This window comes from Thalassophryne amazonica, chromosome 17, assembly GCF_902500255.1.
Source record: "Thalassophryne amazonica chromosome 17, fThaAma1.1, whole genome shotgun sequence".
NCBI lineage: Eukaryota > Metazoa > Chordata > Actinopteri > Batrachoidiformes > Batrachoididae > Thalassophryne > Thalassophryne amazonica.
This window is the reverse complement of record NC_047119.1, coordinates 5894170-5921073: the sequence shown is the minus strand read 5'-3', so window position 1 is coordinate 5921073 and position 26904 is coordinate 5894170. Positions and strand designations below refer to the sequence as shown.

Below are 26904 nucleotides of genomic sequence, written 5' to 3'. Positions count from 1 at the left end.
AAACTGCTCTACTTTTTTATGCCAGCGCACATAGTTAATAAAAATGTTAAAATGATCTTAAATCAGATGCATCAGCACTCAAAGTGTTAAGTGTGGTGCTGTGTTCAGGGTGCATGCGGGTCAGGTTTGGCGCTGTGTGTTTGCCGCGCAGTGGGTGTGGCCACGTGGCTGAAGCCCACAGCTGTCAGTGTGCGCGCGACGGCAAGGCAGCGCTGCCTTCGCGTGTGTCTTTTATTTTTATTAAAAAATTAGCTCAGATATGTCTCGACTATTAAAAGTAATTAACACTTTCTTGCGGAGAGATTTGGGCTGGTGCGGAGGGTCGGTTAAACTTCCTGTGCGTACCGTCTGCTCCACTTCCAGAAAACACACTGAACAAAGGTGAGGTGAAGTTTTATACTTTTAGTTAAAGAGTAAATTACAGGTTATATTTGTTTTTATTTGGGGGGCTGTGGAAATGATTATGGGGAGAAGAAAATGCATGTTTTAAACGCAGAGGGAAAACTGTCATTTTTCATTCATACAAGTAGAATAGGTTGTACCTGATGACGTCACAGAAGGAAATCTGACTTGCAAAGGTGCACTGCTCTGTGTGATATTTTTACAGATTAGTCTGTTTATGCCTCATTTTGTCGGTTTTTGACTCACTGGCTGCATGTAGTGACCTGATTCAGCTCTTATGCACACACACACACCCACACACAGTATGGGATCTGCATTACCCGTGTGTAAATTGGGAAAATGGCACATCCAGTTTTGGAAACATGCATCCGTGGAAATGAATCGGATATGTAGATATCTGGGGGGGGGGGTAAGATCTAGACTTTATGTTGGCGCTATCAATAAATTTAATACACAAAGGGTGGTGGCCAAGTGGTTAAAGCACTTGGTTTCAGTGTAGAACGTTCCCGGTTCAAGTCCCACCCCTGCCACATTTCATGTAATGTGGAGTTGCGTCAGGAAGGGCATCCGACGTAAAACTTGTGCCAATTCAACATGCAGATCCACCTTGGATTTGCTGTGGCGACCCTGAGTGCAAACAAGGGAGCAGCCGAAGGGACTTACCTTACTGGTCCAAAAAATTAGAATTCTTACATGGAGTTTAAGAACTGATTTAGGGTCATTTTGGGGTGCTGAATCCGAATCTGAGCTCAGATTTCCTCTATCACATCATGATTTTTTTGCATTCTGCATGTTCCTTATTGATGGATTACGTAAAAGTTGCGCATTCACTCATGAGTTTAATGCCACTAATTGTGCACAAAAGCAGCTTAAAAAGCAGAGTTTTCAACCAGGTTCATGAAATGTGAACAAGAGCTGTAATATTGTTTGATTCAATGCTTGATGCAAGAAATATGTGATGTGATGTGATTGGCAAAAACATTAAATTCAGCCTTTGCCATGAAGCTCAAAATTGAGCTCAGGTGCATCGTGTTTCCACTGATGGTTCTGGAGAAGTTTCTACAGCTTAACTGGAGTCCACCGGGGGTAAATTCAGTAGATTGAATGTGTCTGGAGAGATCTGAAAATGTCTGTGCACCGACGCTCCCCATCCAACCTGATGGAGCTTGAGAGGTGCTGCAAAGAGGAATGGACCAAATTGCACAAAGATAGGTGCACCAAGCTTGTGGCGTCATGTTCAAGAAGACTTGAGGCTGTAATTGCTGCCAAAGGTGCATCAACAAAGCAACAAGCAAAGGCTGTGAATGCTTTTGTACATGTGATTTTACTTTTTTATTTTTAATAAACTTGCAAAAATAAAAAAATAAAAACTTTTTTATGTTTTCATTATGGGGTGCTGTGAGTAGAATTTTGAGGGGAAAAAATAATTTGCTCAATTTTGGAATAAGGCTGTCATGTAACAAAATGCGGAAAAAGGGAAGCGCTGTGAACACTTTCTAGATGCACTGTATTTACATTCAAGTAGACGTTTCTTGATTGTGAGCTTTGTCAACAACATATTTTACACTTGCACAATTCAATCACAATGAAAGCTCGATGTAAATGCAAATAACAGATCACAACAGAGACCAGCCGAGACTTGTGAGAGTTGACAAAATGTCATGATGTTGTTGGTTTTATATAGGTCTCAGTCCGGGCATTATTGACCTGTAATTCTGTGTTTCCTTTCAGTAATGCATCTTCATCACTGGGGAAGCGATTGAAGGACACCGCGGACACTGTTGTCATCGGTGGTGGATGCGTTGGTGTCAGTTTGGCTTACCACCTGGCCAAAGGTGGTACGAAGGATGTGGTGCTGCTGGAGAAGTCTGAGCTGACAGCTGGTTCCACTTGGCATGCTGTATGTGTACCATAGAGCGATCTGCACTCTCACGTTTGAGAATCAGCGGTACAGACAACCTTGTTCAGCATCAAAAATCTACAACACAGCATCATGCATAGCATACATTAGATATTCAGCTACAAAGAGTTTGTCACAACTGTGCAAATATATATATATATATATATATATATATATATATATATATATATATATATATATATATATATATATATATATATATATACATACACACACTTAAAAGTAAAGAAAATGTCCAGAGACTGTGCTGTGTTACTGGTTAGCACACAAATTGTTACGTTATTTCATATTAGGACTCGTGACTTGTCTTGATAATAGATAAAACCTGTTGAGGTGAGCCCCCAGACTTGGTTTGGACTCGCACTTAGTAAATCATTGATAGTGACTTTGCTATCAAAAGAAATGAATACAGCAGTCAAATACGTCCTGCACCAAGTAGCACACAATGCTACTTAGTGCAGGACGCTGTTATCGCTAGTTTCAAACCGACAAGGTTGCTTTTTCACGTCCAGCAACTGTGTTGTGTAACTGACGTTTGTGCGCTCATGAACGTGCTGGACTTCAAACGACGTGTGGTCAGGCGCAGGGCTCGCACATTTCTAAGTAAGGCGGCAGATAAAAATTGCACCATAGACCAACGCAACCTGGTCTAAAGTCAAGCGCAGAGATTTTCTGATGCTGACGCGCTGCAACATTCAAATACACACACACACACACACACACACACACACACACACACACACTTCTGCATTGGCCATGGATGAGGGCACGACTTGATATTTAGTACCCACCTTGTTCCTTTGTTGCGTGGGGGAGGGGGCAGATAACATAATGTGTCTGCTGTTATTGTGCCGTTCTACTGAAATTCACTTGTGCAGTACATTTATACATTTGTGATACTGCAGAGTTTCATTTTATGACAGTGCAGCATTTGGCCAAATTTACAAAGGTGGGTCATCTATATGCATTCGCTCTGCGTGAACATGCAGATATGTGTATTAATGCACCAAACTTCACGAAAATTGAATTCAAAGCAAAAAAAATGAAATGCTTACATATCTATAAGAGTCAAAAACTGTAAAGCACATGTGAAATTGGTTTGTATCCAAACAGGCTCAGAGTTCAGTGGCTCCAATTGTGCCATTTTATCATAGCTGTGATTTAGGTTAAACAATCAGCATGATAAGCATTATAGATTGTCAAAACAAGATGCTTAGAGTGACGGTGCAGCGGGCTGATAAGCCGCTAATGTAACAAGGAAATCACATACTCATCACTCATCTTCAACCGCTTATCCGAGATCGGGTCATGGGGGCAACAGTTCTAGCAGGGTACCCCAGACTTCTCTTTCCCGTGCCACATTGACCACCTCTGACTGGAATATCCCAAGGCGTTCCCAGGCCGGTGTGGAGATATAATCTCTCCACCTAGTCCTGAGTCTTCCCCAGGGTCTCCTCCCAGATTGACATGTCTGGAACACCGCCCTATGAAGGCGCCCAGGAGGCATCCTTACCAGATGCCCGAACCACCTGAACCACCAGTAGATCCAGAGCTTTGCCTTTTGGCTCAGCTCTCTTTTCCTCACAACAGTACGGCAGAGCGAAAGCAACACCGTCCCTGCTGTGCCAGTTCTCCCGCCAATCTCACACTCCATTGTCCCCTCACTTGTGAACAAGACCCCGAAGTACTTGAACTCCTTCACTTGGGGCAAGACTGTGTTCCCTACATGGAGTAGGCAATCCATCGGTTTCCTGCTGAGAACCATGGCCTCAGATTTAGAGGTGCTAATCCTCATCCCAGGTGCTTCACACTCTGCTGTGAACTGATCCAGTAAGTGCTGGAGGTCACCGGCCGATGAAGCCAAAAGGACGACATCATCTGCAAAAAGCAGTGATGAGACCCTGAGTCCACCAAAATTGAAACCCTCCTCCCCCCAACTACACCTCGATATCCTGTCCATGAATATCACAGACAGGATTGGTGACAAGGCACAGCCCTGGCGGAGGCCAACCTCCCCTGGAAACGAGTCTAACTTACTGCCGAGCACCCGAACACAACTCTCACTTTGTGAGTACAGAGATTGGATGGCCCTGAGAAGGGACCCCCTCACTCCATACTCCCGTAGCACCTCCCACAGTATCTCCCAGGGTACCCGATCATACACCTTCTCCAAGTCCACAAAACACATGTAGACTGGGTGGGCATAGGAAATCAAAGGTTAAAAAAATGCAGGTATTCTTCCATGATAGTGTAATTTTCAGCTTTTATGGAAGTTGTTTCCAGCAGAGGTGGGTCAAAAGTCACTTTCAAGTCTTGGCCCTGCAATTCCCTATCCCTAATCCCTAATTTGAATACAAGACAGTTGATCTAACTGGGGACTTCACTTGGGGCACCCCTTGAACCTTTTTCTGTAGCTGCACCATGTGCACTGAGGGCAGCTGTCATATGATCCACTTGACATCTGAGGTCTCAACCCACTCTCAAGAGTTAAACTGGGCAGCTATAAATATATTATCCACATGTCAAAGGGGAAGCTTGTCTGAATTAGTTACCCTCTGTATCTCAACATGTGCAGTGAAAGAGCGAGGCTTCACAAAGACACATGTCCTCAACGTGATACAGGCAAATTAGAGTTTGTACCTCACCTCATCTGCAAAAATTTGGATATGTTTGGGGTAAATGTGTAAATTCCAAACAGTTAACCTTTGTAATATGCAAAAGAAAACTGAAGCCACTTTTGGTAATGAGTTGCTAGGACCTCGTGTTGCCATGTAATCTAGACGATGGCATTGTATCATGTGGGTAACCTGGAAACCATTCCTTGATATGTAAGAAAAATGTCCTTTAAGGACACAGAAGACCCATGTAGACATTATAGTTGGGGTTATGGCAGCTTTTGCTGTTCATAAAATGCTCTTTGTAAGTTAATGTGACTGTTGTTCTGACTTATGGGGTTGTGATAATCACTTGGCTGTAGTACAAATGTCCTTTTAGCAGTAAATTGTTGCACTTTCAGTAACTTCACATTGCATGGAGGTGTGGCTTTCAACCAGATGCTTTTCACACCATAAACAAGCGCAACTTACCACTTGGCCACCACCCATGTGTCCTTCGGGATATATAGATTATTATATATAGATTTATTGTTATTATTATCGTACTTTCTAGAGTATAAGTCACACTGGAGCGATAAGTCACACCATTTTTCTGTGTTATGAGGTCTTTAATTTGGGATTTTTGTGCGTTGTTGTTAGGGCTGGTTTAAAAAAAAAAAATCAACTTTTTTTCTAAAAAGCCATGGTTTTTTTTTAAATCGACTTTTACTGATTTAAATGTACTTTTTTCATTTTTATTCGTTTCATTCTAATAAATGAAATAATACAAATAATATCATTAGTTCTAATCTTTATTGACATGTTAAAACAGAAAGGTGCACATACAACATGTACAAGTGCCATTAATTAAATGTACTAATTTCATATTTCAGTGATGTTTTAAGGACTGATTTCTAAAACAAAATATCCCTTTATGTTTTTTTTAAGTGATTTAAATCATACCAGCCCTGATTGTTGTAGTGTATTCTTTATTACTGACATTTATTTTTATTATTAGTGTTTATTTTGTTTAGTGCTTTGATTCTTGGGAAAGTTGTATGTATATAAATTATAATTACTATTATTAACAACAAAGTTGTGAATATTTGGTGTATAAGCCTCTCAAACTAGTAAAAACGTTACCTCTGGAAAATAAGGTATTTTTATTTTATACTTTTGCTGCCTCCACTTTTTACTGCTGCTGTTTGAAGGTCATCACATCAAAGATGATCAGGGAGCTACTGCTCCATCACTGTCTGTCATCCCTCAGATTTTACGTCAAATAGCTCGTCCTCCTAGGATTCTTACCAGATCAGGGCATGCAGCACCTTTTTCCTCGCTCAGGGAGCAGTTTCCTCCGAGTGCGCGCGCAGTCAGTATCTATGTGTGTGAAATAATACACCTGAATGCATGTTTTATCGCGCTTGTGCTTTTAGCACCAATGTGTTGCCATAGAACACGCGCCATAGAAAAATCTTAATTTTAATGTTGCGTATGTCGTGTCTTCATTCTTATGTTACCTGTATGAGTTTAGTTTTGTATGTTCAACCTTGATTTTCATTTTTAAATGTATTATTTTTGTATTTCAGGCAGGTTTGACAACATATTACCATCCAGGCATCAATCTGAAGAAAGTTCACTATGACAGTATTCAGTTGTACGGGAATTTGGAGGCTGAGACCGGACAGGTGTGGCGTCTCTCCCTCTTTTCCTATCTTTGATGTGTGTAATTTATGTGTACATTATTACGTTGATCATATTGCTTTTTCTCTACAGGCAGTGGGTTTTCACCAGCCGGGGAGCATCCGTATTGCTTCTACGCCAGCTCGAGTTGATGAAATGAAGTATCAGATGACTCGTACACATTGGCACGTGACACCGCAGTATCTCATCGGTCCAGAAAAAGTCCAGGAACTTTTCCCTTTGCTCAACATGGACAAGGTATGAGGGAAAAAACATCATAACAGCTCCATAGCACAGTGTTTCTTTCTGTATATAACTTTGCAGAATGCTTTGTATGAAAGTCATCTCCAAACAGAACAGTGGGACTCTGGTTCTACTTTTCCTTTTTTGTTTCCAGTTAGCCGTCACTAATTTGCAGTACAGACAATAAGTTGTATTATCATCCCCAGCTACATGTTCTGTCTATTCTTTAACTCTGGTTGTACTTTCATCATGTATTTGCTAGTGTACTGGGCATAATATTTCTCCCCGCAGCTACTAGCTGGTTAATTGACGCTCGGCTGGAGGCCGCCGCTAGTTGATGCTCATATGACATTAAGGCGGGCAGCTGTTTATGATATACCATAATCCATCCGGCATCCACAAACCATCCAGTACTTAAAAAAAAAAAAAAAAATCAGGTGAATCAAAGTTCACTAAAATGAATCAGTTCAGCTCTTTCTAATTTAGTGACTTACAAGATGACACTTATTGTAGCAGCCGGTCTGCTCAATAAGAAGCTAAGCAGTGCAGGATCTGATTAGTACTTGGATGGGAGACCTCTTCACAACACCAGCGGCTGTGTGTGTTTCTCCAGGTAAAACTGGAGTTGCGTCAGGAAGTTCTAGGGGAGCTACGATCACTACCTTTGCACCCCCACCCAGGACTAAACCAAACCAGTGTTTTAGGTTCCTTTAGATGACCCCAAAACACAATCAGGATCTTCCCAAAAATAAAAACTGGCTTCAAGCCAGTTATCCAAGATGGCGCTTTTCACTAAAACACCTTTAAACGACATATAAACAACTTAAATATCACAGAGATTCAATGGGAAGACCATTGCAGGTCACAGTAAACTCATTTGTGCCTAAACTAAATTCATTCATGGGTGTAAGATTCAAAATGATGTCCAAAATGGCCGCCAATAGACCCTTATCATTAAGATACATAGTAGGAAGTTGTTTAGTCCTGGGGGGGGGTGCAAAGGTAGTGGTAGTAGCTCCACTAGTAAAGGGCATCCAGCGTAAAACCTGTGCCAAACACCGAAATGAAATTGGGTTTGGTCCCTTCAGCAAGCAATTAAATTTCTTATAGCTACACATGTTCAAAAAGGTTGTCACTATTAGTGATTATGAGTATAATTCATACAACTGGATGCACTCTCTTGTGATTGGTTTGATCTTTACATACGATGGGCGATAGAGACGTTTTGAGCCTGACCTAGAAATAGCAGGCTGTGGTTGTCCATCTTTTTCATTCTGAGAAAACATTTCTCAATGTTGCACCCAGTGAGTCATTGACACATTCAAGAAATGTTGGTTTCTCAGAAGGCAAAGGATGGAGAACCACGGCCTACTATTTCTGGGCCAGGCTAAAAACTTCTCTATCACCCCTCATAACTATATATGCGTATATGTTAGCAAGACATCTGAAGAATGTCTAATCTGACTTTGACCAAACTTGTAGTCCAGTCAAGTTTAAGTCCAGTTTAAGGCTCCAACCCACCTCTAATTGCTGATATACCGTAATAACATTAAAAAAGGAGAACAGAAGAAGAGGTGGAAGGGCCCGAAATATGCTAGTTCATGTTAATTAAGTATGAACATCAAAGGAACCAATCAAACAACTGTATCTGTCATCAGAAGAACGACAGATATGTGATCTGAATTCACCCGTAGCATCGCTAGAAATAGTAGGAAGTGAAATTCTGCCTCTACTGGTGGTTGGCGCTCACTGTGGTATTGTATCACTTCCTGTTCCGGAGCACAGCGGTGTTTTGCTGTATCTGTTAGCTGTTTAAACTGTGCAGTTAGATTGCTCTAGTTACCTAGATAACGATTTGCTTCACAGTGTAATCTTCACGTGCCTTAACTAAAGCACTCCCTCTGCTGAATCACCTCTAAATTATTTACACATTATTCACTTTGCGTGTTTTTAGGAATCCGCTAGCTTAGCGCAGCTACTAGCTCTTAGCCAATTTAGCATGGCGGCTTCTCCTGTCTCTCCCGCACTTTTCTGCTCTGGGTGTGAAATGTTTAGTTATTCCTCGGCCTCCTTTAGCAGTAATGGTACTTGTAATAAGTGTAGCTTATTCGTAGCTTTGGAGGCCAGGCTGGGCGAATTGGAGACTCGGCTCCGCACCTTGGAAAATCCTACAGCTAGCCAGGCCCTTATAGTCGGTGCGGACCAAGGTAGCTTAGCCTCCCCTCCATTCCCCTCCGGCAGATCCCAAGCAGCCGGGAAAGCAGGCCGACTAGGTGACTGTGAGGAGGAAGCGTAGCCCTAAACAGAAGCCCCGTGTACACCGCCAACCCGTTCACATCTCTAACTGTTTTTCCCCACTCGGCGACACACCCGCCGAGGAACAAACTCTGGTTATTGGCGACTCTGTTTTGAGAAATGTGAAGTTAGCGACACCAGCAACCATAGTCAGTTGTCTTCCGGGGGCCAGAGCAGGCGACATTGAAGGAAATTTGAAACTGCTGGCTAAGGCTAAGCGTAAATTTGGTAAGATCGTAATTCACATCGGCAGTAATGACACCTGGTTACGCTAATCGGTGGTCACTAAAATTAATATTGAATCGGTATGTAACTTTGCAAAAACAATGTCAGACTCTGTAGTTTTCTTTGGGCCCCTCCCCAATCGGACCGGGAGTGACATGTTTAGCCGCATGTTCTCCCTGAATTGCTGGCTGTCTGAGTGGTGTCCAAAAAATGAGGTGGGCTTCATAGATAATTGGCAAAGCTTCTGGGGAAAACCTGGTCTTGTTAGGAGAGACGGCATCCATCCCACTTTGGATGGAGCAGCTCTCATTTCTAGAAATCTGGCCAATTTTCTTAAATCCTCCAAACCGTGACTATCCAGGGTTGGGACCAGGAAGCAGAGTTGTAGTCTTACACACCTCTCTGCAGCTTCTCTCCCCATGCCATCCCCTCATTACCCCATCCCCGTAGAGACGGTGCCTGCTCCCAGACCACCAATAACCAGCAAAAATCTATTTAAGCATAAAAATTCAAAAAGAAAAAATAATATAGCACCTTCAACTGCACCACAGACTAAAACAGTTAAATGTGGTCTATTAAACATTAGATCTCTCTCTTCTAAGTCAGTGTTAGTAAATGATATAATAATTGATCAACATATTGATTTATTCTGCCTTACAGAAACATGGTTACAGCAGGATGATTATGTTAGTTTAAATGAGTCAACACCCTCGAGTCACACTAACTGCCAGAATGCTCGTAGCACGGGCCGAGGCGTAGGATTAGTAGCAATCTTCCACTCCAGCATATTAATTAATCAAAAACCCAGACAGAGCTTTAATTCGTTTGAAAGCTTGTCTCTTAGTCTTGTCCATCCAAATTGGAAGTCCCAAAAACCAGTTTTATTTGTTGTTATCTATCGTCCTCCTGGTCGTTACTGTGAGTTTCTCTGTGAATTTTCAGACCTTTTGTCTGACTTAGTGCTTAGCTCAGATAAGATATAGTGGGCGATTTTTAACATCCACACAGATGCTGAGAATGACAGCCTCAACACTGCATTTAATCTATTGTTAGACTCGATTGGCTTTGATCAAAATGTAAATGAGTCCACCCACCACTTTAATCATACCTTAGATCTTGTTCTGACTTATGGTATGGAAATTGAAGACTTAACAGTATTCCCTGAAAACCCCCTTCTGTCTGATCATTTCTTAATAACATTTACTCTGATGGACTACCCAGCAATGGGGAATAAGTTTCATTACAGTAGAAGTCTTTCAGAAAGCGCTGTAACTAGGTTTAAGGATATGATTCCTTCTTTATGTTCTCCAATGCCATATACCAACACAGGGCAGAGTAGCTACCTAAACTCTGTGAGATAGATTATCTCGTCAATAGTTTTATATCCTCATTGAGGACAACTTTGGATGCTGTAGCTCCTCTGAAAAAGAGAGCCTTAAATCAGAAGTGCCTGACTCCGTGGTATAACTCACAAACTCGCAGCTTAAAGCAGATAACCCGTAAGTTGGAGAGGAAATGGCGTCTCACTAATTTAGAAGATCTTCACTTAGCCTGGAAAAAGAGTCTGTTGCTCTATAAAAAAGCCCTCCGTAAAGCTAGGACATCTTACTACTCATCACTAATTGAACAAAATAAGAACAACCCCAGGTTTCTTTTCAGCACTGTAGCCAGGCTGACAAAGAGTCAGAGCTCTATTGAGCCGAGTATTCCTTTAACTTTAACTAGTAATGACTTCATGACTTTCTTTGCTAATAAAATTTTAACTATTAGAGAAAAAATTACTCATAACCATCCCAAAGACATATCGTTCTCTTTGGCTGCTTTCAGTGATGCCGGTATTTGGTTAGACTCTTTCTCTCCGATTGTTCTGTCTGAGTTATTTTCATTAGTTACTTCATCCAAACCATCAACATGTTTATTAGACCCCATTCCTACCAGGCTGCTCAAGGAAGCCCTGCCATTAATTAATGCTTCGATCTTAAATATGATCAATCTGTCTTTATTAGTTGGCTATGTACCACAGGCTTTTAAGGTGGCAGTAATTAAACCATTACTTAAAAAGCCATCACTTGACCCAGCTATCTTAGCTAATTATAGGCCAATCTCCAACCTTCCTTTTCTCTCAAAAATTCTTGAAAGGGTAGTTGTAAAACAGCTAACTGATCATCTGCAGAGGAATGGTCTATTTGAAGAGTTTCAGTCAGGGTTTAGAATTCATCATAGTACAGAAACAGCATTAGTGAAGGTTACAAATGATCTTCTTATGGCCTCAGACAGTGGACTCATCTCTGTGCTTGTTCTGTTAGACCTCAGTGCTGCTTTTGATACTGTTGACCATAAAATTTTATTACAGAGATTAGAGCATGCCATAGGTATTAAAGGCACTGCGCTGCAGTGGTTTGAATCATATTTATCTAATAGATTACAATTTGTTCATGTAAATGGGGAATCTTCTTCACAGACTAAGGTTAATTATGGAGTTCCACAAGGTTCTGTGCTAGGACCAATTTTATTCACTTTATACATGCTTCCCTTAGGCAATATTATTAGACAGCATTGCTTAAATTTTCATTGTTACGCAGATGATACTCAGCTTTATCTATCCATGAAGCCAGAGGACACACACCAATTAGCTAAACTGCAGGATTGTCTTACAGACATAAAGACATGGATGACCTCTAATTTCCTGCTTTTAAACTCAGATAAAACTGAAGTTATTGTACTTGGCCCCACAAATCTTAGAAACATGGTGTCTAACCAGATCCTTACTCTGGATGGCATTACCCTGACCTCTAGTAATACTGTGAGAAATCTTGGAGTCATTTTTGATCAGGGTATGTCATTCAATGCGCATATTAAACAAATATGTAGGACTGCTTTTTTGCATTTGCGCAATATCTCTAAAATTAGAAAGGTCTTGTCTCAGAGTGATGCTGAAAAACTAATTCATGTATTTATTTCCTCTAGGCTGGACTATTGTAATTCATTATTATCAGGTTGTCCTAAAAGTTCCCTGAAAAGCCTTCAGTTAATTCAAAATGCTGCAGCTAGAGTACTGACGGGGACTAGAAGGAGAGAGCATATCTCACCCATATTGGCCTTTCTTCATTGGCTTCCTGTTAATTCTAGAATAGAATTTAAAATTCTTCTTCTTACTTATAAGGTTTTGAATAATCAGGTCCCATCTTATCTTAGGGACCTCAGTAGTACCATATCACCCCAATAGAGCGCTTCGCTGTCAGACTGCAGGCTTACTTGTAGTTCCTAGGGTTTGTAAGAGTAGAATGGGAGGCAGAGCCTTCAGCTTTCAGGCTCCTCTCCTGTGGAACCAGCTCCCAATTCAGATCAGGGAGACAGACACCCTCTCTACTTTTAAGATTAGGCTTAAAACTTTCCTTTTTGCTAAAGCTTATAGTTAGGGCTGGATCAGGTGACCCTGAACCATCCCTTAGTTATGCTGCTATAGACTTAGACTGCTGGGGGGTTCCCATGATGCACTGAGTGTTTCTTTCTCCTTTTGCTCTGTATGCACCACTCTACATTTAATCATTAGTGATCGATCTCTGCTCCCCTCCACAGCATGTCTTTTTCCTGGTTCTCTCCCTCAGCCCCAACCAGTCCCAGCAGAAGACTGCCCCTCCCTGAGCCTGGTTCTGCTGGAGGTTTCTTCCTGTTAAAAGGGAGTTTTTCCTTCCCACTGTCGCCAAGTGCTTGCTCACAGGGGGTCGTTTTGACAGTTGGGGTTTTTCCGTAATTATTGTATGGTTTTGCCTTACAATATAAAGTGCTTTGGGGCAACTGTTTGTTGTGATTTGGCGCTATATAAATAAAATAAAATTGATTTGATTTGAAATCAGATGCCTTTCTGGATAATTAGCTAATTATCCCGCTTAATGATATTTTGAATTCAGGAAACATGCAGAAATCTTTCTGACTGGTTCAGATACTGAACATGATTGAATTATTGAAGCTGGGGCGAAGACAACTGTGTCCCTGTACAACGGAGGAAAAAAATGACAGCCTCGACAAAATTAGATGCCAGTGATTTAAAGAATAGATTGTCAGGTGTTCAAAAGAGATTCAGGCACAGGTTTTGCCACCAAATTCATGTGCAGCAAAGTACCGCTCACTACGTGTTGTCCATCAAATATGGGTGGAAGGAAAGGAATGGTAAGTTCAGTCCAGTACAAATAGACCTGCCTCCTGGAAATGATTCACTGTAACTGTAAAACCGGATGCAGTACTTTGAAATGCACTTGTCTCAGGCGAGGCCTTCAGTCCACATTTGCTTGTGGAGACTGCAAAGGTTCGAGCTGCTCTAATGCAATGGATGCAGACGTTTTGACTCAAGTTGATGAATGAACAATCACAGAGCTTCAAAACATGTTTCGGTGACTTTGGAATCATCTCTTTCCGGGTTTTGTCTCATCTGGTATGAAGCGTACTTCTTGTTTAAGCCATATTTGCATAATTACAACCTCTTTAGGATTCGTGCATGTGTTATTTGAACACCTCCTGAATTTGACACTTATCTCATACGTATTTCTTCGAAGGTCTAAGCTTTGGTGTTCTTTGCAATAATGGTGATAGTTAATTAGCTTAATTATGATTACATATTTCATTTCTACCAACACTACAGGTGAATTTGGACAGCATTTCACTCCTTTTGATGGCAGATACTATATCTCCAGTTGTCTGACTGGTTCCTTTGATGTTCATACATAATTAACATAAATGAACATATTTTGGGTCCTCCCACCCCTTTTATTGTTCTCTGTTTTTTCGTATGTTATTCCTGGTGTACAATCAGAGAAGAATCCCACATAAAACGTTTTTGTTTTTTGCAATTAGTGGTGGGTCAAGTCTCAATATGACTGGACTATTGGGCCTATGGATGGGAAGAAATTGATTTTGGTTAGGATTATTCATCAATGAATCTGGAAAATTCAGAAAGGAGCAGATATCTTACTGTAACTGAACGTGACAGTCATAATACTGTGAAATGTGGTTGTGGTTCCAGTGTTCTTTCTGAGGACTTTTGATCGGTTTGGTTTGAGATAAGCATTTTGTGTATGTTTTCAGGTGTTGGCAGGTCTTTATACCCCAGGGGATGGCCACATTGACCCTTACTCTTTGACTATGGCCATGGCTGCTGGAGCTCGTATGTATGGTGCCCAGATCTACATTTCAGCACCAGTCACTGGCCTAACCCAAACTTCTGATGGCAAGTGGGATGTTCAGACTCCTCAAGGAACGATCCATGCAAATCGAATTGTTAATGCAACAGGTTTGTTCCAGAGAATATTTGAAAATTAATTTCTCCCACTGGTTAAACAGATCAGGTCTGGGAACTGGTGCTGCACATTGCCGCATCCACGACACCACAGAACCACCTTGGATCCTGGCTGATAACCACATAGGCAGAAAAACTGGTCCATCCCCAGTTCGCGATTGTTATAACTGCAACAACAAGATCAAATGTGGGCATTACCTTCGCTTTTTCCCTGTTGATGGGGTCTTCAACCCTCGGGTTCCTTTGTGCTGGGTCAGGTCCAGAGAAATGCCACATGGCCAAAATGTTTTATCTGCTGGTGTCTCACAGTGCAAGTAGTTCTGCTCATCTGAGTCTCTGTAAGTACCCATTTGTTTGACACAGTCATTCTATTAGTACACCAGGATCCTCTGAAGAGACCTAATCTCAAAGACGCTCAATCGTACCCTGAGGTCACTGATTAATATCCGAGTCTCACAACCATACACCAAGACAGGAAGCACCCAGACAGTAAAGACTTGGACTTTCATTCTCTTGCATCGCCGAACACTTCTGCCCAGTGACACAAAGCTCATGGTTCAGATGGATCTCTGTTTTCAGTCATGGATTGAATCATTTTTCAGATCAGAAAAAAGGAAGACCACTTTAATTTCCATTTTAAAAAAGAACTTAAAGAGCAAAGAAAACAAGGAACTTTTGCCCATGGTCCTGAATGAAAACAAATTGTCTAATTTTTAAATAATATTTTTAAATAAAATACTTAAGTGATATATTAAATAGCATTATGAACAGTGCTGGTGAGTAAAAATAGCCTCAGGGGAGGTGATGATGGTCTAGTGGTTAAGCGTTGGCTTGAGACCAGAGGATCCTTGGTACAAATCCCAGCCTTGGTCCTTAATCCCCTAGTTGCTCCCGGTGTGTAGTGATTACCTTGTATGGCAGCACCCTCACATTGGGGTGAATGTGAGGCATAATTGTAAAGCGCTTTCAGCGTCTGATACAGATGGAAAAGCACTATATAAATGCAGTCCATTTACCATTTTAGCATTTCGTCAAGATCATTAAAAAGTACTGTATTTTATGGAGTATAAATCACGGTGTTATCACCAATTTGGGAGTTCCTGTGACATATTCCAGTGTAACATATATATTTTGTTATTAAAAAATAACTATTACTATATAGGGATTTCCCAGGAACCAAAACACTAAACAAAATAAACTCCAGTAATAAAATAGTAAATTAAATGCCAATAATAAAAGTATGCCTACAGCATTACACAAAAAACACAAATTAAAGAGCTGATGATACAAAAAACCGGTGTGATTTATACTCCAGTGCAACTTACTGTTCAGAAAATATGGTCATTAAAAAAAACCTGACTTGACTTTATAACTTGTCTCCATATCCAGTGAGAGGTTAGTAATAATAACAAATGTATTTTTACAATATTTTCAGGATAAACATTAGTCCTCCCAAATAGGGTCACAACTTAATTCTTTCCACTTGGCAAAAGTTAGGAAAGATCATTTTTCTGGAGCTCAGTGAAGTACCAGCCCTCGACTGACAACTAGATGGGCTAGATGAAGCGCACACTTCCTGATCTGAATGATCCCAGTGATATCAGTGTGCACATTCCAGCCTTAACTCCTGATATTTCGGGGTGATCTTTTCCTTGCTTGGACCCTGATATTCATTGAGCCTGGTGCACTGGGCTGCCTCGAGTGGAGCACAGAGCGGCAGACTGCCTGCTTTTAACATGCTCCATTCATGTGAAAACACAAACGCTTTCTCCCCACTCACACTTTTTCGCTGCAACTTTGTATCAATATCGGGCCATACTAAAATACGAAATGGGGATTCAATTCAATTTCAATTTAATCATCTTATAATGCGCCAGATCACAACAAAAGCCGTCTCAAGGCGCCTCACACAGAACAATTCAGCATAAAATTAAATAATTAAAATGAATAAAAAAAATTAAATACATAATTAACAACAGAAGTAAAAGAATAAAACAGATGAATAGTTTTTATTTATACAAAAGAGAATAAAAATGGGTTTTAAGTCTTGAATTAAAAATGTCCACGGACTCCAACTGCCTCACGGTCACAGGAAGACCGTTCCATAATAAATGGGATAAAATGTAACAATGGAGCGAAATGGGGCCTAAAATTACGGTACATTTCATACAGAGCAGGTCTTGAAAAGCAAGCATAGTCTTTATAGAGAAAAAGCTGTGCTCTCCCCCTGTCCCTCCAAGAAATGAGCTCTTTTGAATGGTGAAATGTGCAAATATAAAAGAACAAAATAAGTCTGATTAATGGTATATATGGTTTATGTACATATAAACAGGGCCATTGTTGAGTCAGTGGTTGAAGTTTCATCTCTTGAACACCAGATGGCACACCCACCCTGGGCACATGTATGCAGCGCATTTCCAAAATGCCACAAAAAAGCCATCAATAAATTAATAAATGTACTTAATTTACTCATATTTGGAGTTGGTCTGCTCCATTTCATTACATTTCACTCCATTTCATTTTTGTTTTTTCTTATTTTAGTATAGCCGCCATCATCTACAGAGTTATTACTTTAACATCAAGTCATCCGGTCAATAATCTGTATTTCACACTGTTATGGGAACTTTGCAATTAATCTGTCATTCATTCATATGTGTGCCAAAGCTGAGATCTTAGTCCTGATCCAAGACAATCGCAAACCCAGACACTGGATAAACATATGCAAGAATTACAACAATTCTTTGTGTGTCTTTCTGTACTCGTATTAATTTTCAAACAGGGAAAGTGACCATTTTTAAGACGTTAAGTAGAACCCCAATTCCAATGAAGTTCAGATGTTGTGTAAAATGTAAATAAAAACAGAATCCAATGATTTGCAAATCCTCTTCAACCTATATTCAACTGAATACACCACAAAGACAAGATATTTAATGTTCAAACTGATAAACTTTATTGTTTTTGTGCAAATATTTGCTTACTTTGAAATGGATGCCTGCAACAGGTTTCAAAAAAGCTGGGACAGTGGTATGTTTCCCACTGTGTTACATCACCTTTCCTTCTAACAACACTCAATAAGCGTTTGGGAACTGAGGACACTAATTGTTGAAGCTTTGTAGGTGGAATTCTTTCCCATTCTTGCTTGATGTACGACTTCAGTTGTTCAACAGTCCGGGGTCTCCGTTGTCGTATTTTGCGCTTCATAATGCGCCACACATTTTCATTGGGCGACAGGTCTGGACTGCAGGCAGGCCAGTCTAGTACCCGCACTCTTTTACTATGAAGCCATGCTGTTGTAACACGTGCAGAATGTGGCTTGGCATTGTCTTGCTGAAATAAGCAGGGATGTCCCTGAAAAAGATGTTGCTTGGATGCAGCATGAGTTGCTCCAAAACCTGGATGTACCTTTCAGCATTGATGGTGCCATCACAGATGTGTAAGTTGTCCATGCCATGGGCACTAACACACCCCCATACCATCACAGATGCTGGCTTTTGAACTTTGCACTGGTAACAGTCTGGATGGTCTTTTTCCTCTTTTGTCTGGAGGACACGACGTCCATGATTTCCAAAAAACAATTTGAAATGTGGACTCATCAGACCACAGCACACTTTTCCACTTTGCGTCTGTCCATTTCAAATGAGCTCGGGCCCAGAGAAGGTGGCGGCGTTTCTGGATGTTGTTGTTTGGCGTTCATTTTGCATGGTAGAGTTTTAACTTGCACTTGTAGCTGTAGCGACGAACTGTGTTAACTGACAATGGTTTTCTGAGGTGTTCCTGAGCCCACGAGGTAAGATCCTTTACACAATGATGTTGGTTTTTAATGCAGTGCTGCCTGAGGGATCAAAGGTCACGGGCATTCAATGTTGGTTTTCAGCCTTGCTGCTTACGTGTAGCAAGTTCTCCAGATTCTCTGAATCTTCTGATTATATTATAGACTGTAGATGATGGAATCCCTAAATTCCTTGCAATTGAACGTTGAGAAACATTGTTCTTAAACTGTTGGACTATTTTTTTTTCACGCAGTTGTTCACAAAGTAGTGATCCTCGTCCCATCTTTGCTTGTGAATGGCTGAGCCTTTTGGGGATGCTCCTTTTATACCCAATCATGACACTCACCTGTTTCCAATTAACCTGTTCACCTGTGGAATGTTCCAAACAGGTGTTCTTTAAGTGTTCATCAACTTTCCCAGTCTTTTGTTGCCCCTGTCCCAGCTTTTTTGAAAGGTGTTGCAGGCATCCATTTCAAAATGAGCAAATATTTGCACAAAAACACAAAAAATCTATCAGTTTGAACATTAAATATCTTGTCTTTGTGGTGTATTCAACTGAATATAAGTTGAAGAGGATTTGCAAATCATTGTATTCTGTTTGTATTTACATTTCACACATCATCCCAACTTCATTGGAATTAGGGTTGTAGCATGTGGCAGAAATGTTTCTTAGTACTAACAGAGGATGTTTTTGCAACATGCTTTCTGCATTTTTTAGCCACTGGTCTGTGCACTCATTATTTATTGACGCTCTCCAACAAGAGACCTTTGACCAACAGACCACCGCCTGCACAGTTCTGCAAAGTTTTTCGGTTTGAACTGGTTTAGACCAGTTCTGGAGGGATTTTATTTACTTTCTTTCCTTCTGCTTGTTGGTCTGTCATGTTTCAGAAACTCCCCTCAGGCGCTCGCCTCCTCTTAATGATACTATGCAAAGTCCTGTCCATTTCCTACAGTTTCTTCTTACATGTTCATACATGCACATGTGGACATACATTAAAATGTTACCAGACTGCTCCTGCAATCCAGAGATTCCTTTAAATAAAAGTTGTCTGCAGTGCATGTCAGTATTAAACTGTCGGCAGCTTCATATAGAAATAACCCACAGCTTCAGTCACATTTTTCTGGTTTTCTCTCTGAAGCTCAGCATTATTATTTCCCCGTTGAGCTTTCCATGGCTGTTCTTGGCTCTTTGCCTTGGGCTCTTTCACCAACAGCAAATCAAAAGCTGCCAGCAGTTCACATTTTTTGGAAAGCAGAGACATTCTTTAGGCTGATACTCACATGTCTAGTTTATCTTCAGTGAGTGAGTTTAACAGTGTACTTTATGCTCCTATATGTGTTAGCGCTCCCCACCATAAGCTACCTAAACCTCCAATGTTTGCACTCAGATATTTTTATATACTTTACCAAATTACCAATTTTTTTTTGTTTTCAGGTAGTTTACATTCCAAAACATAGCCCACAAAAGTTGGGCTTTCATACTGCCAGCTGTGTTTTTTTACATCCGCCAAGGATATAATAAAATCATCGGCATATTTATTTATTTGTCCGTCTGTTTGCAGGATTACTGCAAAACTACTGCATGGATTTTGATGAAATTTTCACCACAGATAGATATTAGGCCATGGAAGACTCCACTGAATTTTGGAGGTAATCCGGATCTAGATAAAGATTTCACTTTATATACGCTTTGAAGGATTACGTCAAAACTACTCCATGGATTCTCACCACATTTGCACCACAAATGGCTATCAGGGCATGGAAGACTCCACTGAATTTTGGAGGTGATCTACATTCGGATTTGCGGTCATCAGAAATCTGTTTGCTCTTGTTTTATTGTTCTCGCGACATCTCTTTGCAGCTGCACCCCACCAAAATTCTACATCTCTCCTTTTCTATTTTGTCCATCACAGCTCCTCCTCCATAACATTTAATCACTTCTTTAGTGCAGCAGGCAGTTTTTTTTGTTGTTTCTTGACTTGTAAGTCAAACATCGGTGTCGTCTGGAACATGGATCGCACCCCTTCTTTCTAATGAAACAGTCACATGCTGACAAAGGCAAAACATGGATTTTGATATAGATTTGGATTTGATATAGATATGGAGAGGGCCTACACCAGTCATCAAACCTGATGGGAAAAAGTTAGTTGTACCATATATTATAGACCCTAAAATACGGGGTTGCGTCAGCATCTGTAAAAAAAATAACGAGAAAAATCAGTTTGTTCCAAAGATTTTCATGAAACTTGGTATACATTTAAAGGAGTCATAGTGTGCAAGCAGCTCAAGATTGCAACAAATATGTCTTTCTTTTGTTCTGTAGGTTTCTGGGCCCGGGAGGTTGGCAAGATGATCGGGTTCGAGCATCCGACCATTGCAGTGCATCATCAATATGTCGTGACAGCAACTGTGCCAGAGGTGAAGGCTCTGAAGAAGGAGTTGGCTGTGATTAGAGACTTGGAGAGCTCTTACTACTTGCGTCAGGAAAGAGACGGCCTGCTGTTTGGCCCGTATGAAAAGATGGAGAAGATGGTGCTGCAGGACTCTTGGGTCACAGATGGAGTGCCTCCAGGTTTGTATCTGGGAAGCTTCGCAGGTCCACCAAACTACTCCGTTTTCTACAAGTATTTAACCAGTTTGGGTTTGTTTGTAATGACAACTGCTTTTTCGTTCAGTTGGAGGCAGAATTTATTTCTTTCCCATGTTGTTACGTCTGTCAAGGACGTTATGTTTCTGTTGCTGTCTATGTGCTGAAATGTCATTAAGACATCTCAACAGTACAAGACAAGATTTTAATGGAATTTTGTCGAGAGGTCAGCAGTGGGTCAAGGAACAACCCATAAGATTTTGGTGTGGATCATGCCATTGTTCAATGTTGGGATTAGGACCCGGTTTTCCATTTGCAATTACAAATCAGCTTTAATCAAAGGAGAAGAACCTGGCCTTTTTAAGGGGAAGATTCTGACCTTCAGTCATTTAGGATCTATGTTGAGCAAGAATTAAAGGCCAGGATCAAAGATCAACAATCAGTTGCAAAGCTTAGTTATCAGGATCAAAGATCACATTAAAAGTTCAGCGTTCTATGCAAGTGTTCGGCAATCATGATTTAAGTACAGTGACCGACCATAACTGATCAAGAACAAAGATAAGGATTGCATGTCTGTAATCGGAAGCAAGAAAACAGGAGACTCTACGCACTCTTTGAAAGCACTTCTAGCTTTTAATGCTTCAGGTTCTGTGTGTGCTGCAGGTTTTGGTAAGGAACTTTTTGAGTCGGACCTAGACAGGATAATGGAGCATGTTGAGATGGCCATGGAAATGGTTCCTGTGCTGAAAAAAGCTGACATCATCAATATTGTGTCTGGACCAATCACGTATACCCCTGACCTGCTGCCAATGGTTGGACCACATCGGGGAGTTCACAACTACTGGACTGCCATTGGTTTTGGGTATGTGTGTAAAGAGATTAACAGTCAATGCTTAAAAAGGAAAGGCAGCATATGCTTGGACTTTGTGTGGTTAGGTATGGAATTATCCATGCTGGTGGTATCGGTAAGTTCCTGAGTGACTGGATAAGGAATGGAGAGCCTCCCTATGACCTTGTTGAGTGTGACCCCAACCGTTATAGTACATGGACCACTGTTCCTTTCATGTGTGCCAAAGTGAGAGAGTCCTATGGCTTCAACAATGTGGGTAAGCACAGTAGAAGAGTGTTGCACCACTTGATTAGTCACAGCAGCTGCAGTGTTTGCCAACTGTTTGTCTTGTGTTGCTTTCTCCAGTGGGTTATCCCAAGGAAGAGCGTTTTGCTGGCCGACCAAGCAGCCGGACAAGCGGCGTTTATGAGCTACTGAAGGATAAAGGATCCATGGGCTTTCACACTGGCTGGGAACAGCCACACTGGTTCTACAAACCTGGAGATGACATTGGTTATAAGTAAGGTTCCATTCAGCAAAATTACATATTGTCTTCATGTTGAATTAATTTCAGATGAAAATCGGAGTTGTGCAGAGGGTGCAAATTCATTTAGGGTGTGCCTGAGTGCACATTGCTATTTAATACTGGTAGAAATCAGGGCACTGGGTGCAAAGGGATGGATTTACTCTGTTAGGCATGGGTGGGTTATAGTCTGAAAATAATATTAACCAATCAGAGTGAAACCTGTCCTTTACTTTAAACCAGACTGTAGTAGGCTCACAGTGATAGATTGAGAAAGCTAATTAGTGCCAACCTGTCCACCAATGGTAAGGTGATGGTTCCCGGAGAGGTTCTCCGGGAACCATCACCTTACCATTGGTGGACAGGTTTGTGTGTCCCTATGAACCTGAGAGCTGGTTTGTCTGGAGTCTTCTCCTGGTAGGGTCTCCCATGGCAAATTGGTGGCAGACTAAGAATGGTTCACAAAGACTCCATGAAAAAACGTGGCAGAGGGAATGTGACCCAGTCCGGAGGAAGCCCGGGTCCCCCGTCTGGAGCCAGGCCTGGGCAGAGGTCCCGTCAACGAGCACCTGGTCCTGCCATGGTGCCCGGCTGAGCTCAGTCTGAAGACGTAACATGGACTTTCCATCTCCAGCCTGTGGGTTTACCACCTGCAGGGGGAACCACTGGGGTGGGGAGCGCTGTCCCATTTGTGGCAGTGAAAGTCAAGGGCCTTGATGGACAACATCCATGTGGCAGAAGCTAGCTCTGTGGGTGTGGAACGTCACCTCACTGTGGGGGAAGGGCCAGAGCTTGTGCGGGAGGTGGAGCACTATCACTTGGATTTGGTGGGCCTCACCACACACAGCTTCGGCTTTGGAACCACTCTCCTTGATAGGGGTTAGACCTTCTTCTTCTATGGAGTTGGCCAGGGTGTGAGGCGCGGGGCGAGTGTGGGGATACATGTGAGGCCCCAGCTGAATGCTGCTGCATTGGAGTGTACTCAGTAGCGGAGAGGGTCGCCTCCCTGTACCTTCGGGTTGTGGGGGGGTACATAGCACATAGTGGCCACCACAGCTTCCTGAGGTGAAGCAGTGCAACAGAATGCCAAGATTTTGTGCTTTTAAATCAGTGTTTACTCTTATTGAGTTTAATGGTTGTTTGAATTCACTTTCATTGTGTATTTTACAGACCTATAATGCTGTCTGTGTTTGGGTGATTAAAAACAACCCGGAAAATGAAAATATAAAAATTAGGTGAATTCAATGTCTTTTCTATTGCTAAGTGACCATTTTCTCCAGAAGTGCTGTGTGTTGCAGGGAAGAGTATCTGTACTCGAGATATGGACCAGGCCTATTACTGCTGGACTTGTTTGACTGGTCCAACATACAAGACTATATTAGACCATTTTTTTTTTTTTTTTTTTTTTTTTGTAAAAATTTATAGCAGTTATGTTTGTAGAGAACAACACAACTGCTTTTTTTTAAACACCCCCACCCTCCCGGTATGTAAGACCGGAGTGATGTAGCGATCAGCTTGTCCATCCGTCCGCTTTCGCTTGTTAGCGCAATATCTCAGAAAACAGTTGACTAATTTCATTCATATTTAGCATAAGGCTGTACTTGGGTGATTCTCCTGACATTAGTCAATTTCAGTGAGGCTGGAGATAATTTTGAAGGTCACAGCGAGATAGTCAAAATATTGACACTACTCCACTTGTTAGTGCGATATTTTAGCATAAAGTGGTACTTGGGTGATCCCCGACACTTTGTATTACTGTAGAGAAAAGGAACACCTGGTGCAACATAGATGTTTGCATAATTGAATTATTTATTTAAAGGTACATAACAAAAGATAGGGACTGACGTTTCGATGTACGTTACATCGACTGTTTCTGCTGTATGTTTTGTTGTGGAGCTCTAAATGAATAAATTTTATTACGTAGACATCTGTGTTGCGTTGGCCGTCCTTTTCTCTACATGTTTTGTCCTGACTTGTTTGCACCGGGTTGTTGTGGCTGGCAGAAGTGCGGAGAACCTTCCGTTTTCTACTTTGTATTACTGATTTGTGGGGGCTGGGAGGAAATGTCATCTCCTGATGACGCTTGTTTGTTTCTTAAAAAGCTGAAAATCAGTGAGTAGCTGTGGACCTCTAATTCACTGAGCAACCCTGCACTTCAGCCAGCGTGGATCTAGTTTTTTTTTTTTTTTTTACTTTGTCAGTATGAGGAATACAAGTGATGACGTTTGACTGAAACAGTAGACTTCAGTGAAAACACTTACATAAGAAATCATGTTCACAGCATCTCACTCAGTGGTGTCATGCAAAACTGTAAGCAAGTGTTTCAGAACACTGTGTTCTTTCAACATGCAAGGAGATGGAAACAAAAAAAAAGCTCAAGAGCTCCTGTAAATATGTTAGCTGGCTCTGAGTGACAGGACATGGACAAGCTCAGTGTGCAGTCTGACTTCAGCCTACTTCCAAGGAGCAGCACCACAGAACTGTTTAGATGGAACACTGAAGACATCTGTTTAACTTTAAACAAAGACAAGTAACTGCAGCAAAAGCTGCTTCAACATTCTTCATATCTGAAGGTCTAAATGTGCACCAAAATATTATGTACAACCACACAAACACAGATTTCTGGAGATGATCCAGTTTGAGGTTTTCCTAGAAGGCATCACACAACTCACTTACTGGCTTCCAAGTTTCGGTGTGTATACTTCTAAGGATGTTGCACTGTAAATTAGGAACCAGTGGTCTTACAGGGATAAATCTGGAGTCACAATATTTGCACAACACAATATTTTATGTGGGCTAAAGGGGAAAACATTGTCAGAAAACAAAATGGTACCACTGCAACAGAGTTAACGCCTCTTTGCATAAAGTGCCAAAAGCACATGAGCGAAAAGCAGCCACCAAAGCTCCCTGAGGTGAAGCCGTCAAGTGGAGTTTTGTATTTTTTCCATTAGTGTTTCTTTTATTTTGTTTAATTTTTTTTCAAGTCAGTTTTGATGCAAAACATGCACAGAAAAAATGAGCAACGTCGGTTCCAGCTCTGTTCAACTTTTTCATGTTTACATTTACTCAACTTTCCCCATCCCATATTTTATCTTTAAAATGCTGTGCAGTACTGAGACCAATGAAATTTCTGCAGGAATATTGGATTAAGTGATAAATTAACTCACAATATTCTGCACCCAGGCCCAGTTTTCGTCGCACCAACTGGTTTAGACCAGTCGGTAGAGAGTGTAAGCTGGTGATGGAAAAGGTGGGAGTGATTGACCTGACACCTTTTGGCAAGTTCATAGTGAAAGGGAAGGACTCGCACAAGCTGCTGGACCACCTGTTTGCTAACACATTGCCCAAGGTAAACACTTGTTTACTTCATTAATGTGGATGTGCCACTGACTTGCTGTAGAAAATCTTTGCAACCGAATCCTTCACTGAAATCCAGTGTAGTTGTTTGTATTGAACTTAACCAAACCAAACCAAACCAACATTATTTGGTTCCTAAAATGACCCCAAATCATAATTAAAATGTTACCAAAATTAAAAACTCTACTCAAGCCACCAGTTCAAAATGGCGTCCAAAATGGCCACCAAAATAAGTGTTTTCATTAAAATGACATAAAACACTTAATTTTCAAAAGTATTCCATGAGAAGAACGCTTTATGTTACAGTAAATACATTGGTGCCTCAGTAATTTCATCCACACGTTTTAAGTTGACAGCAGTGTCCAAAATGACTGGTTTCCACTAGACTGGCCATAAAATACATCATGACAACAAACCGAATTACTAATAATAGAAAATGTCATTTTGCAGCCATTACTTCAGGTGTACTGGTCTGATTATCAACAAACGTGGTAGATGCATTGCACATAGTGACCTCAAGACCTTCATAAAGTCAAAGTCTCTGAATCATACTTCGTAAAAGTCTTGTGAGTGTGACCTCTGCAAGATGTTTCCTGCCTTGATTGAAACTCTGAGTTTGTCAGGATGTTGATAACAACCAGCTTATTTCCATGCCTGCATTGTAGTGGAGCAGATAACTGTAACAATTGTTCATTTCTGGAAAGAAGCACCAAAGTTGGCACAAATACTCCTTAGACATTACTCTTTTGAAAAAACTGAGTATCCACTTGAATTTTCAGTCGGCGGCCAGGTAGGGGTCAATTGAAGAATTACGCAGGGGTCAAAATTTAAAAATGCTCCAGTCATATTGAAAGCTATACCACATTATTTGTCTGATCACAATGATACCAAAAGGTATAGTTTGGACTATCTATGACTGAATGTTATGGAGTAAAAACAACAAGAATGGTGACAAAGGTCAATTTCAGTTTGTACAGGGGTTAGAAGTTAAAGTTGCTCCAATTTTGGTAAAATGTGGTGCAAATTATTGGTTTAACTAATAGGATTAATAGATGAAATAGTTTTGATTGTGTTGAATGCTTGGTCTGCAAGGTAAAGGTAGAGCAATGTCGACGTCCATTGGATTCTATGACATGTGACATATGTTACCCTGTAACATAATTTGCATCACATTTTACA

The 26904-nt window shown here is 41.0% G+C and overlaps 1 protein-coding gene across 1 annotated transcript in view; it reads left to right on the top strand.

Moving 5' to 3' along the window:
- The first annotated feature begins 228 nt into the window (after window positions 1-228).
- The window catches only part of dmgdh (dimethylglycine dehydrogenase), a 40412-nt gene continuing 13736 nt past the window's right edge, over window positions 229-26904 (top strand). Inside the window, exons 1-10 of the mRNA XM_034193009.1 lie at window positions 229-381; window positions 2134-2302; window positions 6507-6605; window positions 6694-6858; window positions 14446-14650; window positions 20753-21001; window positions 21680-21878; window positions 21953-22122; window positions 22212-22365; window positions 25552-25717. Coding sequence (XP_034048900.1) covers window positions 260-381; window positions 2134-2302; window positions 6507-6605; window positions 6694-6858; window positions 14446-14650; window positions 20753-21001; window positions 21680-21878; window positions 21953-22122; window positions 22212-22365; window positions 25552-25717 — 1698 coding nt within the window. The 5' untranslated portion in view covers window positions 229-259. The remainder of the gene's footprint in view (window positions 382-2133; window positions 2303-6506; window positions 6606-6693; window positions 6859-14445; window positions 14651-20752; window positions 21002-21679; window positions 21879-21952; window positions 22123-22211; window positions 22366-25551; window positions 25718-26904) is intronic.